Source organism: Cherax quadricarinatus, chromosome 49 (genome assembly GCF_038502225.1).
Source record: "Cherax quadricarinatus isolate ZL_2023a chromosome 49, ASM3850222v1, whole genome shotgun sequence".
Taxonomy (NCBI): Eukaryota; Metazoa; Arthropoda; class Malacostraca; order Decapoda; family Parastacidae; genus Cherax; species Cherax quadricarinatus.
Window position 1 is genome coordinate 12,008,669 of NC_091340.1, and position 24,899 is coordinate 12,033,567.

The 24,899-nt window shown below is 44.8% G+C and overlaps 1 protein-coding gene across 4 annotated transcripts in view; it reads right to left on the bottom strand.

Annotated features, from left to right (window-relative positions):
* The window catches only part of LOC128697001 (leucine zipper putative tumor suppressor 3), a 273,151-nt gene that overhangs the window by 24,726 nt on the left and 223,526 nt on the right, over positions 1 to 24,899 (bottom strand). The window contains exon 1 of one of the 4 annotated variants that reach the window (XM_070095201.1): positions 5,044 to 6,138. The exons of the other annotated variants lie outside the window; for them this stretch is intronic. Within the exon in view, the coding sequence (XP_069951302.1) occupies positions 5,044 to 5,346 (303 nt within the window). The 5' untranslated portion in view covers positions 5,347 to 6,138. Of the gene's footprint in view, positions 1 to 5,043; positions 6,139 to 24,899 lie in introns of those variants that run through there. 4 annotated transcript variants of the gene reach the window in all.

A 24,899-nucleotide genomic window follows, 5' to 3' on the forward strand; every position in this document is an offset into this window, starting at 1 on the left:
TGTGTGTGTGTGTGTGTGTGTGTGTGTGTGTGTGTGTGTGTGTGTGTACTCACCTATTTTTGGTTGCAGGGGTCGAGTCTTAGCTCCTGGCCCCGCCTCTTCACCGGTTGCTACTGGGCCCTCTCTCTCCCCGCTCCATGAGCTTTATCAAACCTCGTCTTAAAACTGTGTATGGTTCCTGCCTCCACTACGTCATTTTCTAGGCTATTCCACTGCCTGACAACTCTATGACTGAAGAAATACTTCCTAATATCTCTCTGACTCATTTGTGTCTTCAACTTCCAATTGTGGCCTCTTGTTTCTGTGTCCCCTCCCTGGAACATCCTGTCTTTGTCCACCTTGTCTATTCCACGCAGTATTTTATATGTCGTTATCATGTCTCCCCTGACCTCCTGTCCTCCAGTGTCGTCAGGCCGATTTCCCTTAATCTTTCTTCATAGGACATTCCCCTTAGCTCTGGAACTAACCTTGTCGCAAACCTTTGTACTTTCTCTAGTTTCTTGACGTGCTTTATCAAGTGTGGGTTCCAAACAGGTGCTGCATACTCCAGTATGGGCCTGACATACACGGTGTACAGTGTCTTGAACGATTCCTTACTAAGGTATCGGAATGCTTTTCTCAGGTTTGCCAGGCGCCCATATGCTGCAGCAGTTATCTGGTTGATGTGTGCTTCCGGAGATATGCTCGGTGTTATACTCACCCCAAGATCTTTCTCCTTGAGTGAGGTTTGCAGTCTTTGGCCACCTAGCCTATACTCTGTCTGTGGTCTTCTGTGCCCTTCCCCTATCTTCATGACTTTGCATTTGGCAGGATTAAATTCGAGAAGCCATTTGCTGTACCAGGTGTGTGTGTGTGTGTGTGTGTGTGTGTGTGTGTGTGTGTGTGTGTGTGTGTGTGTGTGTGTGTGTGTGTGTGTGTGTGTTTCCATTACAAGTAGATAGTGAGTTTTGTGGTTACTATACGGAGGACGGAGCTTCCATTCCTCCACTAGTTGAATGATCCACACGGGTTTAGCTCTTCACGTGAATAAAACGATATATATATATATATATATATATATATATATATATATATATATATATATATATATATATATATATATACAATTTCAATAATACCAAGTGAACCCGGGTTCCTCCAGCGTGCGGCGCTGCCAGACGCGCCGACACCACTGATTCACAAGATATTCCAGGATATATAATTTTGTTCCAGGAAGCAAGAGTCATACCTGGGAGGAAGCTGAAGGAAACCTTACACTTGTCTTCGCTGAAGGTTTTCTTCTGGATAATGACGGTGGGGTCTGATAATGAATTAACAACATTGAGACGCGTTGCTTCAAGATTGTCATGTATTTATCATGATTAATGTGGTCTGTGTGGTCACCACTGTACCTGCTTCAGTCACCACTAACATTATCACACTACAACCATTATCACGCCACCACTCTACCACCACCACTCTACCACCACACTACAACCGTTATCACGCCACCACTCTACCACCACCACTCTACCACCACCACTCTACCACCACCACTCTACCACCACACTACAACCATTATCACGCCACCACTCTACCACCACCACTCTACCACCACCACTCTACCACCACACTACAACCGTTATCACGCCACCACTCTACCACCACCACTCTACCACCACCACTCTACCACCACCACTCTACCACCACACTACAACCGTTATCACGCCACCACTCTACCACCACCACTCTACCACCACACTAAAACCGTTATCACGCCACCACTCTACCACCACTCTACCACCACCACTCTACCACCACACTACAACCGTTATCACGCCACCACTCTACCACCACCACTCTACCACCACTCTACCACCACCACTCTACCACCACACTACAACCGTTATCACGCCACCACTCTACCACCACCACTCTACCACCACTCTACCACCACCACTCTACCACCACACTACAACCGTTATCACGCCACCACTCTACCACCACACTACAACCGTTATCACACCACCACTCTACCACCACCACTCTACCACCACCACTCTACCACCACCACTTTACCACAACCACTTTACCACAACCACTTTACCACAACCACCACCAGCCCCACTCTACCATTATCACCACAACCATCACCAGCCCCATTCTACCATTATCACCACAACCACCACCAGCCCCACTCTACCATTATCACCACAACCATCACCAGCCCCATTCTACCATTATCACCACAACCATCACCAGCCCCACTCTACCATTATCACCACAACCATCACAAGTCCCATTCTACCACTATCACCACAACCATCACCAGCCCCACTCTACCATTATCACCACAACCATCACAAGTCCCATTCTACCACTATCACCACAACCATCACCAGCCCCACTCTACCACTATCACCACAACCACCACCAGCCCCACTCTACCACTATCACCACAACCATCACCAGCCCCACTCACCATTATCACCACAACCATCACTAGTTCCATTCTACCACTATCACCACAACCACCACCAGCCCCACTCTACCATTATCACCACAACCATCATCAGCCCCACTCTACCACTATCACCACAACCATCACCAGCCCCACTCTACCACTATCAACACAACCACCACCAGCCCCACTCTACCATTATCTCCACAACCATCACCAGCCCCACTCTACCACTATCACCATAACCATCACCAGCCCCACTCTACCACTATAACCACAACCATCACCAGCCCCACTCTACCATTATCTCCACAACCATCACCAGCCCCACTCTACCACTATCACCACAACCATCACCAGCCCCACTCTACCACTATCACCACAACCATCACCAGCCCCACTCTACCACTATCACCACAACCACTCTACCACTATCACCACAACCATCACCAGCCCCACTCTACCACTATCACCACAACCATCACCAGCCCCACTCTACCACTATCACCACAACCATCACCAGCCCCACTCTACCACTATCACCACAGCAATCACCAGCCCCACTCTACCACTATCACCACAACCATCACCAGCCCCACTCTACCACTATCACAACCATCACCAGCCCCACTCTACCACTATCACCACAGCCATCACCAGCCCCACTCTACCACTATCACCACAACCATCACCAGCCCCACTCTACCATTATCACCACAACCACCACCAGCCCCACACTACCACTATCACCACAAACACCACCAGCTCCACTCTACCACTATAACTACAACCACCACCAGCCATACTTTACCACTATCACCACAACCATCACCAGCCCCACTCTACCACTATCACCACAACCATCACCAGACCATCACCATTACCACCCTCCACAATACTCCATTACATTATTATATTCGTAGGTGATATACAGCGCCTGGGAAACAGAAAGTAAACCATACCACGGGTGGGGTTAGAACCCGCGATCAGTTTGTTTACAATCGTGTCATTACGATTTCGTGAGATTGTAAACAATGTAAAAAGCTACTAACAGAATACATAGTAGTTACAATTCTATGTAGGAAGGACCTTACACCAGCACCCAGGAACCTGACATCAAGGACCACCCAATAACCTCGCTAGGTCTAAAGGCCTTCCCCCCAAAAATGTCAAAATTCCTTGCCATAATGTACATTCGTTCCGCTGACGGAGTGACCAAAAGTCGCCAGCAATGAATGGCTAAAATCGCCCTCTTTTATGGAATAAATTAGGGTCAATTTAGTGTAGCTGGAAGGTGATTTTATGACTCCCTTTGCGTCTTGGTGGTCAGACCCAAGACAGTTCAATTACCCAGGTAGATCACCTCAGGTAATTATAACAACAGGAGGTAAACACGGCCAATTAGCCGGTAATAAATCACTCATCTGACCTTACTACACCTACCTGGCAGCAGGTATGTGGTGGACTAGCATGCTTCTGTCTAGCATAAACCTACCTAGCATAGTCCTACCTAGCACAGTCCTACCTAGCATGGACCTGTCTAGAATAGACCTGCCTAGCATAGACCTGCCTAGCGTAGATCTGCCTAGCGTAGCCTTGTTTAGCATAGATCTGTCTAGCATAGTCCTACTTGCAGTGTATGAGGTTCACCGGTACTGCCGGCCCGGGTCTTCCTACCTAGCTTATATGTAAATATGCAGTCAATTGTAGATTTCTGAAGGATGGATGGGGATGTTGCAGCTCTGGAGTTGGGAAGTATAGTGCTCGTACTCTGAAGGATGGGTGGGGATGTTTGTTGCCTGCACTCTGAAGGATGGGTGGGGATGTTTGTTGCCTGCACTCTGAAGGATGGGTGGGGATGTTTGTTGCCTGCACTCTGAAGGATGGGTGGGGATGTTTGTTGCCTGCACTCTGAAGGATGAGTGGGGATGTTTGTTGCCTGCACTCTGAAGGATGAGTGGGGATGTTTGTTGCCTGCACTCTGAAGGATGGGTGGGAATGTTTGTTGCCTGCACTCTGAAGGATGGGTGGGGATGTTTGTTGCCTGCACTCTGAAGGATGGGTGGGGATGTTTGTTGCCTGCACTCTGAAGGATGGGTGGGGATGTTTGTTGCCTGCACTCTGAAGGATGGGTGGGGATGTTTGTTGCCTGCACTCTGAAGGATGGGTGGGGATGTTTGTTGCCTGCACTCTGAAGGATGGGTGGGGATGTTTGTTGCCTGCACTCTGAAGGATGGGTGGGGATGTTTGTTGCCTGCACTCTGAAGGATGGGTGGGGATGTTTGTTGCCTGCACTCTGAAGGATGGGTGGGGATGTTTGTTGCCTGCACTCTGAAGGATGGGTGGGGATGATGCACTGAAGATGATCATTCAATTAGTATGTTCAAAACACTTCTGGCATAACAGCTATTAAATGAATGAAGGTGTATACATGCCATTCTTTGGGTTACCTTACTGTGTTAAGACACGCTGTCTCTCGGGCAGCAAGTGCTCAAAAGCCTTGGAACTGGTGAAGCTAAACATTAGAATTCAGCGCTGACATGACCCCACATGGGTTTAGTGCTTCACATTCCTCATACTAATATAATCTAATTCACACTCACAGGGTCAGTTTTTCGACGACGCAGATTGAAGCAGAGGACCTTGGCAGCTAGCAGAGATTTTCTCTCCCTCCTTTCAAACTCTTCCCTCCTTTCCCATATCTCCTTTCTCCTCTCCCAGCTCCTCAGTCGCCTGTCCAGGCTGGCTCTCCTCTGCTCGCTCTCCACTTTCCACTTCTCCTCTACAGAGCTGGGGTGGTTCGTCTCCTCCTCCTCTTTGCTCTCCACAAGAGGCGTAGCGTTGAACACAACTAACGATGCTTTGTCACTATAGTCTAAGAGGTGATTTCTTTGTCTTCGTCCCATTATGTCAGTGTTATATGATCCGATAGTCTCTCTTGTGCTATCTTCTAAACAAATGTGTGTACTGAATAATAAAAAATATTATTCTTATTATTATTGCTTTTCACAATAAAGTTAACGTTGTTATTGTATTTCATACAACGATATACCCTTATGGGTTATTTAGTTCAAACAGCGCTGGAGGTTCTGATCTCTGGTCTGTAAGTTGCACTCAAGTGTTCACTGATAAGTGATAATGTTCACTGACATTGGTATTATTCAATGACATTTATAGTGACTTCAGTGACCTTTATAGTGACACTATTCATTAACACTGACAGTGATAGTGTTCAACCGAGGCACGCAAAATCAACCTAGCCGTGTTCAGGACTGGAGACTGTTCACTGCCTTCACTTGTGGCAATCACAACCATATCCGCCACGACAACAAGTCACATACCACACGGGTTTAGCACGTCACACGAGGAGACAATCCACCTTAAAAAAAAACCACACACATTAAACCATCTTTCACATGTTTAACTTAAAACCCATTCCCAGGGAAACAAGCCAACAGCACGCACACACACACGTTGCAAAAGTTCCCACTGTGGGTCCGAGACCACTTAAATGGACCACCTGGACCACAGCTGCAAGACCACACTTCAACAGACACATATAGGGGGGGGGCAGGTTTTTTTAAAGCCCCCTTCCCACTAAGGGTGGTGAACCATGGTCTATGTGAGAGGTACGCTCCGGCCCCACCGCTCTATTGAAAGGGTAAATTTGGGCTACACACCACAGTGGTCACCAGACTACTGACTGAGGCAAACTCCACTGGCCAACCGTATCCACTATCATGATGGTGCCACCGCCCCTTCCCTCCACACCCTCCCATCCACTCCTTCCCTACACACACACATACACACACACACACACACACACACACACACACACACACACACACACACACACACACAGCGGAGCCAGGAGCCGAGTCTCGACACCTGCAACCACAATTAGGTGAGTACACACACGGGGACAGGATCTGAGTCTCGACCCCTGCAACCACAATTAGGTGAGTACAGACAGGATGTTCCAGAGATGGGACACAGAAATAAGGGGTCACAATTGGAAGTTGAAGACTCAGAAGAGTCAAAGGGATGTTAGGAAGTATTTCTTCAGTTATAGAGTTGTCAGGAAGTGGAATAGTCTAGCAAGTGATGTAGTGGAGGCAGGAACAATAAGCTTTAAGACGAGGTATGATAAAGCTCATGGAGCAGGGAGAGAGAGGAACTAGAAGCGACCAGTGAAGAGGCGGGGCCAGGAGCCGAGTATCGACCCCTGCAACCACAAATAGGCGAGTACACACGCACGCATGCACGCACGCACGCGCGCGCCTTTCCACCCCTTTCGTAAACAAATAAATATCCACATCACTACATCTGTCTATCCACCCCTTCCCAACACCCGTCCACCCCTTCCCAACACCCGTCCACCCCTTCCCAACACCCGTCCACCCCTTCCCAACACCCGTCCACCCCTTCCCAACACCCGTCCACCTCTTCCCAACACCCGTCCACCCCTTCCCAACACCCGTCCACCCCTTCCCAACACCCGTCCACCCCTTCCCAACACCCGTCCACCCCTTCCCAACACCCGTCCACCCCTTCCCAACACCCGTCCACCACTTCCCAACACCCGTCCACCCCTTCCCAACACCCGTCCACCTCTTCCCAACACCCGTCCACCCCTTCCCAACACCCGTCCACCCCTTCCCAACACCCGTCCACCCCTTCCCAACACCCGTCCACCCCTTCCCAACACCCGTCCACCCCTTCCCAACACCCGTCCACCCCTTCCCAACACCCGTCCACCCCTTCCCAACACCCGTCCACCTCTTCCCAACACCCGTCCACCCCTTCCCAACACCCGTCCACCTCTTCGCAACACCCGTCCACCCCTTCCCAACACCCGTCCACCTCTTCCCAACACCCGTCCACCCCTTCCCAACACCCGTCCACCCCTTCCCAACACCCGTCCACCTCTTCGCAACACCCGTCCACCCCTTCCCAACACCCGTCCACCTCTTCCCAACACCCGTCCACCCCTTCGCAACATCCGTCCACCTCTTCCCAACACCCGTCCACCCCTTCCCAACACCCGTCCACCCCTTCCCAACACCCGTCCACCCCTTCCCAACACCCGTCCACCTCTTCCCAACACCCGTCCACCTCTTCCCAACACCCGTCCACCCCTTCCCAACACCCGTCCACCCCTTCGCAACACCCGTCCACCCCTTCCCAACACCCGTCCACCCCTTCGCAACACCCGTCCACCCCTTCGCAACACCCGTCCACCCCTTCGCAACACCCGTCCACCCCTTCCCAACACCCGTCCACCCCTTCCCAACACCGTCCACCGCTGGTAGTTATGATCAATTATCTTAAACTATCAATTAAATAAAATAATTAAATAATTTATCAGTCCTCACTTAATGAGAGACGATAAGCGAAATGTTACGACGAAAGATTTCGATAATGGGTACCAGTCACCATGGGTTCGGTATTCGCTGGGGGTTCGGTAATGCCTATGGGAACTGGGACAGGGTGGACCAACTGGGACAGTAAAGTGGGTGGGCCAACACAAGCGGAAGTTGATGAGTTAGCATCATGGTCATGACTCAGGAGAGAGTTGTTGCGTAGTGGTGATAGTGAGGGTGGTGATAGTGAGGGTGGTGATAGTGAGGGTGGTGATAGTGAGGGTGGTGATAGGGTGGTGATAGTTGTGATGTGAGTAATGGTGGTGATAGTTGTGATGTGGGTAATGGTGGTGATAGTTGTGATGTGGGTAATGGTGGCGATAGTTGTGATGTGGGTAATGGTGGTGATAGTTGTGATGTGGGTAATGGTGGTGATAGTTGTGATGTGGGTAATGGTGGCGATAGTTGTGATGTGGGTAATGGTGGTGATAGTTGTGATGTGGGCAATGGTGGCGATAGTTGTGATGTGGGTAATGGTGGCGATAGTTGTGATGTGGGTAATGGTGGTGATAGTTGTGATGTGGGTAATGGTGGCGATAGTTGTGATGTGGGTAATGGTGGCGATAGTTGTGATGTGGGTAATGGTGGTGACAGTTGTGATGTGGGTAATGGTGGTGATAGTTGTGATGTGGGTAATGGTGGCGATAGCTGTGATGTGGGTAATGGTGGTGACAGTTGTGATGTGGGTAATGGTGGTGATAGTTGTGATGTGGGTAATGGTGGCGATAGTTGTGATGTGGGTAATGGTGGCGATAGTTGTGATGTGGGTAATGGTGGCGATAGTTGTGATGTGGGTAATGGTGGCGATAGTTGTGATGTGGGTAATGGTGGTGATAGTTGTGATGTGGGTAATGGTGGCGATAGTTGTGATGTGGGTAATGGTGGCGATAGTTGTGATGTGGGTAATGGTGGCGATAGTTGTGATGTCGGTAATGGTGGTGATAGTTGTGATGTAGGTAATGGTGGTGATAGTTGTGATGGTGTCGGTAATGGTGGTGATAGTTGTGGTGGTGTCGGTAATGGTGGTGATAGTTGTGGTGGTGTCGGTAATGGTGGTGATACCTGTGGTGAAAGTTGTGGTGATGTCGGTAATGGTGGTGTGGGTAATGGTGGTGATAGTTGTGGTGGTGTCGGTAATGGTGGTGATAGTTGTGGTGGTGTCGGTAATGGTGGTGATACCTGTGGTGAAAGTTGTGGTGATGTCGGTAATGGTGGTGTGGGTAATGGTGGTGATAGTTGTGGTGATGTCGGTAATGGTGGTGATAGTTGTGGTGTCGGTGATGGTGGTGATAGTTGTGGTGATGTCGGTAATGGTGGTGATAGTTGTGGTGGTGTCGGTAATGGTGGTGATAGTTGTGGTGGTGTCGGTAATGGTGGTGATAGTTGTGGTGATGTCGGTAATGGTGGTGATAGTTGTGGTGGTGTCGGTAATGGTGGTGATAGTTGTGGTGATGTTGGTAATGGTGGTGATAGTTGTGGTGATGTCCGTAATGGTGGTGATAGTTGTGGTGGTGTCGGTAATGGTGCTGATAGTTGTGGTGGTGTCGGTAATGGTGCTGATAGTTGTGGTGATGTCGGTAATGGTGGTGATAGTTGTGGTGGTGTCGGTAATGGTGCTGATAGTTGTGGTGGTGTCGGTAATGGTGGTGATAGTTGTGGTGATGTCGGTAATGGTGGTGATAGTTGTGGTGGTGTCGGTAATGGTGATGATAGTTGTGGTGATGTCGGTAATGGTGGTGATAGTTGTGGTGGTGTCGGTAATGGTGGTGATAGTTGTGATGTCGGTAATGGTGGTGATAGTTGTGATGTGGGTAATGGTGGTGATAGTTGTGGTGGTGTCGGTAATGGTGGTGATAGTTGTGGTGATGTCGGTAATGGTGGTGATGTCGGTAATGGTGGTGATAGTTGTGATGTGGGTAATGGTGGTGATAGTTGTGGTGGTGTCGGTAATGGTGGTGATAGTTGTGGTGATGTCGGTAATGGTGGTGATAGTTGTGGTGATGTCGGTAATGGTGGTGATAGTTGTGGTGATGTCGGTAATGGTGGTGATAGTTGTGGTGTCGGTAATGGTGGTGATAGTTGTGGTGATGTCGGTAATGGTGGTGACAGTTGTGATGTGGGTAATGGTGGTGATAGTTGTGGTGGTATCGGTAATGGTGGTGATAGTTGTGGTGGTGTTGGTAATGGTGGTGATAGTTGTGGCAGTGTTGGTAATGGTGGTGATAGTTGTGGTGATGTCGGTAATGGTGATAGTTGTGGTGGTGTCGGTAATGGTGGTGATAGTTGTGGTGTCGGTAATGGTGATAGTTGTGGTGTCAGTAATGGTGGTGACAGTTGTGGTGTTGTCGGTAATGGTGGTGATAGTTGTGGTGATGTCGGTAATGGTGGTGATAGTTATGGTGATGTCGGTAATGGTGGTGATAGTTGTGATGTCGGTAATGGTGGTGATAGTTGTGGTGTCGGTAATGGTGGTGATAGTTGTGGTTGTGTCGGTAATGGTGGTGATAGTTGTGGTGATGTCGGTAATGGTGGTGATAGTTGTGATGTCGGTAATGGTGGTGATAGTTGTGGTAATGACAGTAATAGCGGTGGTGTTGATACTGATAATGCTGGCAATAGTGGTGATATTGATGGTCGGGATGGTTGTAGTGATAACGGTGATAGTGATGATAGTGGTGGTAGAGTCATGAAGTTTTCTCTGCATAATGTCTATCTTAAATGCTGAAAATTTCACGCAAACTGAAAAAAAAATAGTAACCCAAGACGAAAATCAAGAGTGTAAATGTTTCAACATTACTGTGTAGATCCAACCATTATCCACAATATATTAAAAATTCAAATTAATAACTCTACGAACAACGCCAGAAAGTGGACCGAAAGTGTCGGAACAGAAGTGGCTACACCCGACCTTCTTCCTGCCGTGGTTGACGGCTCACTGACGCTCAGTCTTGTTGCTTCATGAAGACAATCCAGAGTTGCCAATATTCACATTTTATTAATAGTTCACAGTAATTTATACTAAACCCATTATTACATATAAAATTTATCTATAAACTTTTTCTCTGAAGGAGGGATGTTAACATTGCAGTTTTATAACTGTAGTGTAAGCGCGCCTCTGGCAAGACAGTGATGGAGTGAATAATGATGAAAGTTTTTCTTTTTCGGGTCACCCTGCCTTGGTGGGAGACAGCCGATGTGATAATAAAAAAAAATACTTTTCTCAATTTGGCATCATCAGTTAAGCCGTCAATTATGGTTTAAAATTATCCATAAAATGACTTAAAATTATCAGAATGAAAGAATCTACAAACAATAATTGTCCTCACAGAATTTAATATCGATTTTTTTCCCTCAGGTTTTCGACTTTTTCCAAATTATTCCTTCCGTTTCGTTCTAAGTTAAATCCCATCCATTAAACTTGTCCTTTTACACTATGAGAGTTAACCCAGATATTTAACCTCGGTTATTTAACCTCTTTAACACTTGTGATATTTAACCTCGATATTTAAATTGTCCTAAAATTTCGCTATTTAAAGACATTTAATTTGTACATTTAAATTTACCTTTAAATTCTGTTGCTGATTGTTGGTTATGTGTTTGTTTGTGTAGTTGGTGTGCTATGTGGTGTTACTGTGTGTTACATGGTGTTATTGTGTTATGTGGTGTTATTGTGTTATTTGGTGTTATTGAATGTTATGTGTTATTGTGTTAAGTGAAGTTGTGTTATATGGTGTTGTGTGTTATGTAGTGTTACTGTGTTGTGTTATTGTGTGTTATGTAGTGTTACTGTGTTGTGTTACTGTGTGTTATGTAGTGTTACTGTGTTGTGTTATTGTGTGTTATGTAGTGTTACTGTGTTGTGTTATTGTGTGGTATGTAGTGTTACTGTGTTGTGTGTTATGTAGTGTTACTGTATTGTGTTATTGTGTGTTATGTAGTGTTGCTGTGTTGTGTTATTGTGTGTTATGTAGTGTTACTGTGTTGTGTTACTGTGTGTTATGTAGTGTTACTGTGGTGTTATTGCGTGTTATGTAGTGTTGCTGTGTTGTGTTATTGTGTGTTATGTAGTGTTACTGTGTTGTGTTATTGTGTGTTATGTAGTGTTGCTGTGTTGTGTTACTGTGTGTTATGTAGTGTTACTGTGTTGTGTTATTGTGTGTTATGTAGTGTTGCTGTGTTGTGTTGTGTGTTATGTAGTGTTACTGTGTTGTGTTATTGTGTGTTATGTAGTGTTACTGTGTTGTGTTATTGTGTGTTATGTAGTGTTACTGTGTTGTGTTATTGTGTGTTATGTAGTGTTACTGTGTTGTGTTATTGTGTGTTATGTAGTGTTACTGTGTTGTGTTGTGTGTTATGTAGTGTTACTGTGTTGTGTTATTGTGTGTTATGTAGTGTTACTGTGTTGTGTGTTATGTAGTGTTACTGTGTTATGTTATTGTGTGTTATGTAGTGTTACTGTGTTGTGTTATTGTGTGTTATGTAGTGTTACTGTGTTGTGTTATTGTGTGTTATGTAGTGTTACTGTGTTGTGTTATTGTGTGTTATGTAGTGTTACTGTGTTGTGTTATTGTGTGTTATGTAGTGTTACTGTGTTGTGTTATTGTGTGTTATGTAGTGTTACTGTGTTGTGTTACTGTGTGTTATGTAGTGTTACTGTGTTGTGTTATTGTGTGTTATGTAGTGTTACTGTGTTGTGTTATTGTGTGTTATGTAGTGTTACTGTGTTGTGTTACTGTGTGTTATGTAGTGTTACTGTGTGTTATGTAGTGTTACTGTGTTGTGTTATTGTGTGTTATGTAGTGTTACTGTGTTGTGTTATTGTGTGTTATGTAGTGTTACTGTGTTATGTTGTGTGTTATGTAGTGTTACTGTGTTATGTTGTGTGTTATGTAGTGTTACTGTGTTGTGTTATTGCATAATGTGATGTTATTGTGTTATGTGGTATTACTGAGTGTTGTGTTATGTCATGTTATGAGGTGTTATTATATGTGCTATGTGATATTGTATGTTATGTGGCGTATTTTGTTATGTGATGTTATTGTGTGTTACCTGGAGTATACCTGGAGAGGGTTTCGGGGGTTATCGCCCCCGCGGCTCGGTCTGAGACCAAGCCTCCTGGTGGATCAGGGTCTGATCAACCAGGCTGTTACTGCTGACCGCACACAAACTTACTTACGAACCACAGCCCGGTTGGTCAGGTACTGACTTTAGGTGCCATGTGTTTTGTGGTGTTATTGTATGTGGTGTTATGTGGTGTTACGGTGTTATGTTATTGCGTAATGTGATGTTACTGTGTTGTGGTATTGTGTTATATGGTGTTATTGTGTTATGTGATGTTATTGTGTTATATGGTATTGTGTCCTATGTGGTGTTATTGCGTAATGTGATGGTATTGTGTTATGTGGCGTTACTGTGTGTTGTGTGGTGTTACTGTGTGTTATGTGATGTAATTGTGTATTATGTCGTGTTACTGTGTTGTAGTGTTATTGTGTTACATGTGGTCGTATTGTGTGTTATGTTGTGTTACTGTGTTATGCAGCAATGTGTATAATAGAACGATCAAGTTAATACTGATGTATCGACACATTTAGACAAGGTTTCTGCTGTCTAACAGTCATTTCTAAGGCAGGCGAAACTGCAGATCTAGAGAATATACATAAAACTTTCACTGCATGTATAAGTTCAGTCAAACACCTTAATTACTGGAAATGTTGGATGTCATTTGATCTGTACTCCCTGGAACGTAGGCGAGATAGGTATATCATAATTTACACCTGGAAAATCCTAAAGGGACTGGTCCCAAATAGGCACACAGAAATCACTCCCTTCAAAAGAAAAAGACTCGGCAGACGCTGCAATATACCATTAATAAAAATCAAGGATGCCATGAGTACACTGAGAGAAACCAGTGTCAGGGACCCAAGCAGCTTCTCTTCATCCATAAGGGGAATTATCAATAGACCCCTGGCTGTTTTCAAGAGGGAACTGTACAGATTTATAAAACCAGTACCTGACCAGCCGGGCTCTAGTTTGTATGTTTGACTGCATGCAGCCAGTAGAAACAGCCAATCTGATCAGACCCTGATTCACCGGAAGACCTGGTCAATGACCTGACCGTGGGAGCGCTGACCCCCCAGAACATCCTACATGTTGACTCAATGCAGGAAGGTAACCATCACAGTGTTATTTTGGATTTCAAAGTCTGTGTTTTTTTTCTTAAAGGAATGATGCTACGATGACTTATCTAGTCTCTACTCTACCCTTGGTCAGAACAAGATCAAAAATATTCATTCTCCGAGTAGCCAAGTGGCAGTTTGGGTTAGAAAGTTGTCCTCAATCATGTGCAAGACCCTGGCGACCTCCTATTCCCCTGAGAGTGTGTTCCAGATTATGGTAATCGATATTCCTGATTGTCCAACATAGATGTTGTCACATCCTGTACACGGTGCCTCGTATACCTTCCAACTGAAGTGGCAGGTTTGTTCCTAATTAATAAGTGTTTGACAACAGAGATATTCTTATAAAAATAATGTTACTCTTAGCATTAAATTCACCAAGTAATGTTTCCTCTTTTGTTCATATAAACTGCCTTAATTTCATCATATAAACTGCCTTAATTTCATCACATAAACTGCCTTATATTTCATCATATAAACAAGCGTTATTCTCTCGACGTTGTCTGAGGAGGGTATACTACACTAATACAACGTTTTGTTGTTGTTTTTTATAAGACAAAATGTGGGGTTTGTAGCATTTTATTGAGAATACGTTTCTCCCACCATGACGAAACATCTCAATAACATACCATAAACAGCATATTTTGTCTTACTAACATACCTGTCGGTATACTACTGATATACTTTCTTGTTTCCAGAGGCTTGGATATTAGCACACAGTCATACACAACTGCCCCATGTTTTCGAATTTCTGTAATTTTCTTTATAACTGAGAATCTTAATAATAATGTTATACCCAGTCAAGGCTATTTCTGGCTGTTAATGTTTTGGTTTTATATGGGTAATCACAGAGTAATAATATCTGTATGCTCTGTCTTCAAGAGGGAACTTGACACGTACTTAAAGTCAGTGCCCGATCAGCCGGGCTGCGGGTCGTATGTTGGTACGCGTAATACTTATAGGGAAGTGTGACTTCGTCACTTATAAATGAAGGAACTGTACTGTGATTGTGGCGGTGGTGGTGTATATTGTGGTGGTGGCTGTAGTGGTGATGGAGTGGGAGGGAACTGGAGAGAATAAGAGCTTAGGTGGGAGGGAAGGATGGGGACAGAGAGAGAGGAGACACGTGAAGTGACCAGCTGGTGTGAACATAACACACGATCGATGCTACAAGAGGATTAGATGTCACGAGCATCACCCGGCGGGGATGGAGGGTTCGATTCCCTCCTCAAACTACAATCAGTAGGATTTATAAACATCGATCAGTACTCTTTAACTTGCTTATGAAATGATGAGGATACCTTCGTAAATTCCGCTTCTCCTGCGTCTGATATACCATCCTGAGAGACGGTAATTCTCAAGCAATAGGAACTCTGGAACGATACCTTCAGGAGCTAATGTAGTTATTAAGCCTTTAGGTAAATGCATGAAGCTATCCTCCTTGTCCTACTGAAGTCCCTACTGGGTACGTGACGTGTGTCTGATAGACACATGTCACGTACTGTATTAAATACAACCTGAGTAATGGAATATGGCAAGAAAACAACTAGGTTTTATTCCCACTATATAACTATCATATGTTATAGCTATCATATAGAACACATTTGCAGCACACTGCTGATGAATCCAAGTTTTCTTAATAAGAAAAATGTGATAAAGGAGAGTGTGAATCCCTCGCAGCTCTGTCTCAAGCACATTCAGTGGAGCTGGAGGAAGGTTAATTCTTTTCAGAGGTGTTTCAGGGACATTCAGAGGAGTTGAAGGAGAGTTCGATCCCCCGCTCCCCCTCAGGGTCAGGATATACGATCCCCGAGAAGGGATGGAGGTTCAGAATCCTCCCAGCTGTGTCCCAGGCAACAGTGAACCAGACTCAGGCCTCCCTATTCACAAACACGTGTTGCTGGCATCAAATATCTGGCCGCGTCATGTGTACAAACGTAACCCAGCGATCCGTGTAGCTAATCTATTCCCCTTTCTCTCCATAAATAAGAAAATAAGTAAAAAAAATCAGGTATATTACAAAATTTAGATTTTTACAATTGTTTTTTTCACGACGACCATGTAAATTACCTAGGATAATGTAAATCACCCAGCATAACCCAATAAAGCCAATTAAAATGAGTATTTAGGCTTTTTGTACGTAATATAAAATAATATCGCACACAGGCGAAATTATTTACAAACATTGTCTGTACGTCCACAGCAGGACTCGAACCTGCAAACTCTGTATCAGCGTAACCAGTACTTTACCACGGAGGGTTTAGCTCTGTGGTCAAGATAAACTCGTACAGTTAATGTGACTTATTTTCTGGGGGGGAGGGGTCTCTTTATTATAATCTGTTATTAATAAAGTTCTTAAGAGTTGTACAAGAGCTAGAGCTTGACAATCCCTCCAACAACCATAGATCTGTCATATACTTTACCTCACATGCTCTACAGATTAATCTCGTAATAATTTATACACTAACTCTTGTTCCATTTCTCCTAATGAATAAAGGCACAATACATGCTCTCTGTCAGCTGTGTTGACAGCAGTAACAGCCTGGTTGATCAGGGTTTGATCCACCAGGAGGCCTGGTCCAGAACCGGGTCGGAGGGGGCGTTGACCCCCGTAACCTGCCTTCAGCACTCCAGCCATTACACTCATTGGACTGCCTTAATGCCGGTGAAGAGCTCTTGATCCAACGAATCGAAGCCACCTTAATTTTCCTCGGATCAAACTCATTACCTCCCATTCTCCAGACGTTGTATGAGCTACGGGTATATGAGCCTTACGGTTTTAGCCCTTCATGACAGGAACAATAATGCAGTTGAACGCCTACTGGCCATACTAGGCCCAACCGTTGTTTACCTTTAACAGGACGTACAGCTACGAACGTTTTAAACAGCAACTATGAGCTGTTCGTTGTCCTAGAAAATACATAAATATAGCTAAATTAACTAGGATAAGCCCAACATAGGATGCTGGCCCTTGTGTTCTTCTATCACAAGGACTAATCTTCTTTACACATACGAGCATGGTGACATACGACTCTGGACACTGTGTATCCCTATCACAAAGTCCATCTTTCTTCAAGCGAGCGCTGGCACACGCGATACTCATCCTTAAATCTAAACTCATAAAGATTTATCCCCCCCCCACACACACACAGGTATAACGCTTCACCTGTGTATTATAATTATCGTAGCTTAAAACATTCCACTCATTACACAACTAAACCAAAAGTATATTTGTAGTAAACTTTTATACCACATTTTTTAAAGAATTATGAAGGCACGTAGAGATTGGCAGAGAGCGTGAATAATTCCTTTATATAAAGGGAAGGGGGACAAAAGAGATTGTAAAAATTATAAGGGAATAAGTTTACTGAGTATACCAGTAAAAGTGTACGGTAGAGTTATTATTGAAAGAATTAGAGGTAAGACAGAATATAGGATTGTGGATGAGCAAGGAGGTTTTAGAGTGGGTGAACAGTATTTAGATAAAGGTAGGGAAGTTTTTATTGCATTTATGGATTTAGAAAAGGCATATGATGCAGTGGATAGAGGAGCAATGTGGCAGATGTTGCAAGTATATGGAATAGGTGGTAAGTTACTAAATGCTGTAAAGAGTTTTTATGAGGATAGTGAGGCTCAGGTTAGGGTGTGTAGAAGAGAGGGAGAATACTTCCCGGTAAAAGTAAGTCTTAGACAGGGATGTGTAATGTCACCATGGTTGTTTAATATATTTATAGATGGGGTTGTAAAAGAAGTAAATGCTAGGGCGTTCGGGAGAATTTTGTATTTAATTCGGGGAATTAAATACAAAAATGGGAATTGACACAGTTGCATTTTGCTGATGATACTGTGCTTATGGGAGATTCTAAAGAAAAACTGCAAAGGTTAGTGGACGAGTTTGGGAGTGTGTGTAAAGGTAGAAAGTTGAAAGTGAACATAGAAAAGAGTAAGGTGATGAGGGTATCAAATGATTTAGATAAAGAAAAATTGGATATCAAACTGGTGAGGAGGAGTATGGAAGAAGTGAATGTTTTCAGATATTTGGGAGTTGCCATGTCGGCGGATGGATTTATGAAGAGTGAGGTTAATCATAGAATTGATGAGGGAAAAAAGGTGAGTGGTGCGTTGAGGTATATGTGGAGACAAAAAACGTAATCTATGGAGGCAAAAAGGGAATGTATGATAGTGGTACCAACACTCTTATATGGGTGTGAAGCTTGGGTTGTTTAAATGCTGCAGCGAGGAGGCGGTTGGAGGCAGTGGAGATGTCCTGTCTAAGGGCAATGCGTGGTGTAAATACAATACAGAAAATTCGCAGTGTGTAAATTAATAAAAGTATTAGTCAGAGGGCTGAAGAGGATTTGTTGAGGTGGTTTGGAAATTTAGAGAGAATGGAGCAAAGTAAAATGACATGGAGAGCGTATAAATTTGAAGGGAAAGGAAGGCGGGGTAGGGGTCGTCCTCGAAAAGGTTGGAGGGAGGGGGTAAAGGAGGTTTTGTGGGCGAGGGTCTTGGACTTCCAGCAAGATCGCATGAGCGTGTTAGATAGGAGTAAATGGAGACGAATGATATTTGAGACCTGACGAGCTGTTGGAGTGTGAGCAGGGTAATATTCAGTAAAGGGATTCAGGGAAATCGGTGTTCATATAGCCGCACTTGAGTCCTGGAAATGGGAGGTACAATGTCTGCACTTTAAAGAAGGGGTTTGGGATATTAGCAGTTTGGAGGGATATGTTGTGTATCTCTATACGTATATGTTTCTAAACTGTTAAGTTCTGAGCACCTCTGCAAAAATAGTGATTATGTGTGAGGTGAAAGTGTTGAATGAAGATGAAAGTATTTTCTTTTTGGGGATTTTCTTTCTTTTTGGGTGGGAGACGGCCGACTTGTTAATATATATATATATATATATATATATATATATATATATATATATATATATATATATATATATATATATATATATATATATATGGTGTCGGCTTGATCCTCCGTCCGCTTATCACGCAACACACTAATAATGTTCATTTAACTCTAAAATGTGTTGGTACATCAGAGGGCGGAGGCTGCGCGCTGGAACACAGCCGGAAGTTGAGTGACCACCACCGGAAGTGACAGTGATCTCGTGAGCGTGGGAACGTTTGTTGGTCACAAAGGTGACCCTACACACCTGTGGTGGCACCTATAACCTGTGGTGGCACCCACACTTGTGGTTGCACCCACAACCTGTGGTGGTACCCACACTTGTGGTGGCACCCACACCTGTGGTGGCACCCACACCGGCTCTTTGGTAACACCCACACCGGCCCTGTGTTAACACCCACAACCTGTGGTAACACCCACAACCTGTGGTAACACAAACAAACTATGGTAACACTCACAACATGTAGTAACACCCACAACCTGTGGTAACGCCCACAACCTGTGGTAACACCCACAACCTGTGGTAACACCCACAACCTGTGGTAACACCCACAACCTGTGGTAACATCCACAACCTGTGGTAACACCCACAACCTGTGGTAACACCCACAACCTGTGGTAACACCCACACGTGAAGTACGTGAAGGAGGGTGAAAGTGAGAGACATGGAGAGTGATTGTGGGAAGTAAGATAGGTCTGTGTGTTTCCCACAGTGAGTGAAGGATGAGTGTACTTAGTGTGGTGCTTATCAGAGGTACACACACACACACACACACACACACACACACACACACACACACACAAACACACACGTGCGTGTACTTACCTAATTGTAATCACCTAATTGTGGTTGCAGGGGGTCAAGTCATAGCTCCTGGCCCCGCCTCTTCACCAGTCGCTACTAGGCCACTCTCTCTGTCTAAAGCTATGTGTAGCTCCTGCCTAGACTACATTTTACAGACTATTCCACTTTCTGACAACTGTATGACTGAAGAAAGACGTTCTGTGTGTGTGTGTGTGTGTGTGTGTGTGTGTGTGTGTGTGTGTGTGTGTGTGTGTGTGTGTGTGTGTGTGTGTGTGTGTGTGTGTGATGCGTCACTGCATATAGGATGACGTGCGTGACTGATACTTAATTACTGACTTAATAATCTCTCTCTCTCTCTCTCTCTCTCTCTCTCTCTCTCTCTCTCTCTCTCTCTCTCTCTCTCTCTCTCTCTCTCTCTCTCTCTCTCTCTCTCTCTCTCTCTCTCTCTCTCAATAAATACATTACCATCCTGGTAGAGTAGACGACTAAAATCACAGTCATACCTGTAGAAAGAGAAAAGTGCAATTATTACTATTATTACTACTACTACAACAACTACTACTACTACAATGTTACTACCAAATATTACTACCACCAACACCACCATTACTACTACCACTACTACTAACACTATACTACCACTACTACTACTAGTACTAATACTACTACAATTAGTTACCATCATTATTATTAATTTTCCACGATTGTAATAATAATAATAATAATAATAATAATAATAATAATAATAATAATAATAATAATAATAATTTATTATTATTGGTATATTAACAGCTGTTTTATTAGCATATCTCAGAAAATAATTGTTAGAATATTTATTAATCTTCAGCAGAGTTTCTCAGTATATATTTTTTAAGGAATAACAATAGGTGAAGTCATACTTTGAATAAGTCTGAGGTCCCACGGGGGTCCTGGGGTCAACCCAGGGGTCCACGACCCCCACGTATGTGTGTGTGTGTGTGTGTGTTTTAAATACTGGTCCGTTTTCTCTATTTTGTTCTTACCGCTTTCTTTGATGTGATGTTCTCGTTTTCTGTGATAATGGTTACTGGACACCATCACCACTATCACTACCACAATCACCACCACTGTCACTACTACCACAATCACTACCACTACCACTACTACCACCACCAACATCACCACCACTGTCACTACTACCACAATCACTACCACTACCACCACCACCAACATCACCACCACTGCCACTACTACCACAATCACTACCACTACCACCACTACCATCATCACCACCACTACCACCATCATCACCACCATCACCACCACTACCACCAACACCACCAGTGGATGAAGTTACAGCAATATGACGTTGAAAGTGTTGCACACAGTGTAACACCAGTAACATAGTGTAACACCAGTCACACAGTGTAACACCAGCCACACAGTGTAACACCAGCCACACAGTGTAACACCAGTCACACAGTGTAACACCAGCCACACAGTGTAACACCAGCCACACAGTGTAACACCAGTCACATAGCGTAACACCAGTCACACAGTGTAATACCGGGCACAGTGTAACACCAGCCACACTGTAAAAGCACACAGTGTAACACCAGCCACACTGTAAAAGCACACAGTGTAACACCAGCCACATAGTGTAACACCAGTCACACAGTGTAACACCAGCCACACTGTAAAAGCAGTCACACAGTGTAACACCAGTCACACAGTGTAACAACCAGCCACATAGTGTAACACCAGTCACACAGTGTAACACCAGTCACATAGCGTAACACCAGTCACACAGTGTAACACCAGTCACACAGTGTAACACCAGCCACATAGTGTAACACCAGCCACATAGTGTAACACCAGTCACACAGTGTAACACCAGTCACACAGTGTAACACCAGTCACATAGTGTAACACCAGTCACACAGTGTAACACCAGCCACACAGTGTAACACCAGCCACACAGTGTAACACCAGTCACACAGTGTAACACCAGTCACACAGTGTAACACCAGTCACATAGTGTAACGCCTGAGACACAATGTAACACCAGTCACACAGTGTAACACCAGTCACACAGTGTAATACCAGCCACACAGTGTAACACCAGCCACACAGTGTAACACCAGCCACACAGTGTAACACCACCCACACAGTGTAATACCGGGCACAGTGTAACACCAGCCACACAGTGTAACGCCAGTCACACAGTGTAATACCAGCCACACAGTGTAACACCAGCCACACAGTGTAATACCAGTCACACAGTGTAATACCAGTCACACAGTGTAATACCAGCCACACAGTGTAACACCAGCCACACAGTGTAACACCAGTCACACAGTGTAATACCAGCCACACAGTGTAAAACCAGTCACAGTGTAACACCAGTCACATAGTGTAACACAAGTAACACAGTGTAACACCAGCCACACAGTGTAACACCAGTCACACAGTGTAACACCAGCCACACAGTGTAACACCAGTCACACAGTGTAACACCAGCCACACAGTGTAACACCAGTCACACAGTGCAACACAAGTCACATAGTGTAACACCAGCCACACAGTGTAACACCAGTCACATAGTGTAACACAAGTCACACAGTGTAACACCAGTCACATAGTGTAATACAAGTCACACAGTGTAACACCAGCCACACAGTGTAACACAAGTCACACAGTGTAACACCAGCCACATAGTGTAACACAAGTCACACAGTGTAACACCAGCCACATAATGTAACACAAGTCACACAGTGTAACACCAGCAACACAGTGTAACACCAGTCACACAGTGTAACACCAGCCACACAGTTCAACACCAGTCACACAGTATAACACTAACCACATAATATAACACTAGCCACAGAGTGTAACACCAGCAACACACTGTAACACCAATCACACAGTGCAACACCAGTCACACAGTGTAACACAAGCAACACACTGTAATACCAATCACAGTGTAACACCAACAACACATTGTAACACCACACAGTGTAATACTGGTCACACATTGCAACACCAGCCAGTGTAACACCAATCACACAGTGTGACTCTAGTCACACAATGTAACACCAGTCACAGTGTAACGACGGTCACAGAGCGTAACACCGGTCACACAGTGTAATATGAGCCACACAACGTAACACAAGTAACAGTTTAGCACCAGTCACAGTGTAACACCAGTCACAGTGTAACACCAGTCATAGTGTAACACCAGTCACATAGCGTAACACCAGTCACATAGTGTAACACCAGCCACACAGTGTAACACCAGCCACACAGTGTAACACCAGCCACACAGTGTAACACCAGTCACACAGTGTAATACCGGGCACCGTGTAACACCAGCCACACTGTAAAAGCACAGTGTAACACCAGCCACATAGTGTAACACCAGTCACACACTGTAACACCAGCCACACTGTAAAAGCAGTCACACAGTGTAAGACCAGTCACACAGTGTAACACCAGCCACATAGTGTAACACCAGTCACACAGTGCAACACCAGTCACATAGTGTAACACCAGTCACACAGTGTAACACCAGTCACACAGTGTAACACCAGCCACATAGTGTAACACAAGTCACACAGTGTAACACCAGCCACATAATGTAACAAGTCACACAGTGTAACACCAGCAACACAGTGTAACACCAGTCACACAGTGTAACACCAGCCACACAGTTCAACACCAGTCACACAGTATAACACTAACCACATAATATAACACTAGCCACAGAGTGTAACACAAGCAACACACTGTAATACCAATCACAGTGTAACACCAACAACACATTGTAACACCACACAGTGTAACACTGGTCACACATTGCAACACCAGCCAGTGTAACACCAATCACACAGTGTAACTCTAGTCACACAATGTAACACCAGTCACAGTGTAACGACGGTCACAGAGCGTAACACCGGCCACACAGTGTAATATGAGCCACACAACGTAACACAAGTAACAGTTTAGCACCAGTCACAGTGTAACACCAGTCACAGTGTAACACCAGTCACAGTGTAACACCAGTCACAGTGATGTCAGCCCATTTCCTGCAGCGCTCTCTGATGCCATACATGTTTAGCGCTTCCCCATTAATAACAAATATCACCTCGCAAAATAATAACATATTAAACCACTTCCAACGGATGCTAAAATGTTAATAAAATAGTTGTGGAATAATATTTCTATGGCAATATTAACCTTGTTCTCTCTAGGCTGGAATATTGATGTACATTAACATTTACATTCAAGGCAGGTGAGATTACAGATCTAGAGAATGTTCAGAGAGCCTTTACTTCATGTATAAGCTCCATCGGACACCTTAACTACTGGGACACCTGGAAGCGCTTGAATTGTACTCACTGGAGCGCAGGCGAGAGAGATATATCATAATCTACACCTGGAAGATTCTTGAGGGACTGGTCCCTAACTTGCACACAGAAATCACTCCATGCGAAAGCAAGACTTGGCAGGCGATGCAACATACCCTCAGTAAAAAGTAGAGGCGTCACTGGTACACTAAGAGAAAACACAATAAGTGTCCGGGGCCCAAGACTGTTCAACAGCCTCCCACCAGCCATAGGGGGAATTACCAAGAGCCCCTGGTTGTCTTCAAGAGGGAGCTGGAGAGATACCTAAAGTCAGTGCCAGATCAGCCGGGCTGTGGTTCGTCCAGCAGTAACAGCCTAGTTCATCAGGCCCTGATCCACCAGGGGGCCTGGTCATGGACCAGGCCGCGGGGGCGTTGATCCCCGGAGTACCCTCCAGGTAAACTCCAGGTAGGCCTTATATCACTAGGCAACAACAATAATAATAATAATAATAATAATAATAATAATAATAATATTATTATTATTATTATTATTATTATTATTAACAGCCTGATTGATCAGGCCCTGATCCACCGGGAGGCCTGGTCGTAGACCGGGCCGCGGGGGCGTTGATCCCCGGAATACCGTCCAGGTAGACTCCAGGTAGATGGAATTTAGCAAGTACCGCCTCGTAGACACTCTCCCTCAGGCAAGACGAAACTATCTGGAGAGGACGTAAACGTGTGAAGAAGTTGTTCTTGGGAGGAAGTTAAGGGAAAAACTTCCCACAGGATGAAGACTCAGAGAAAG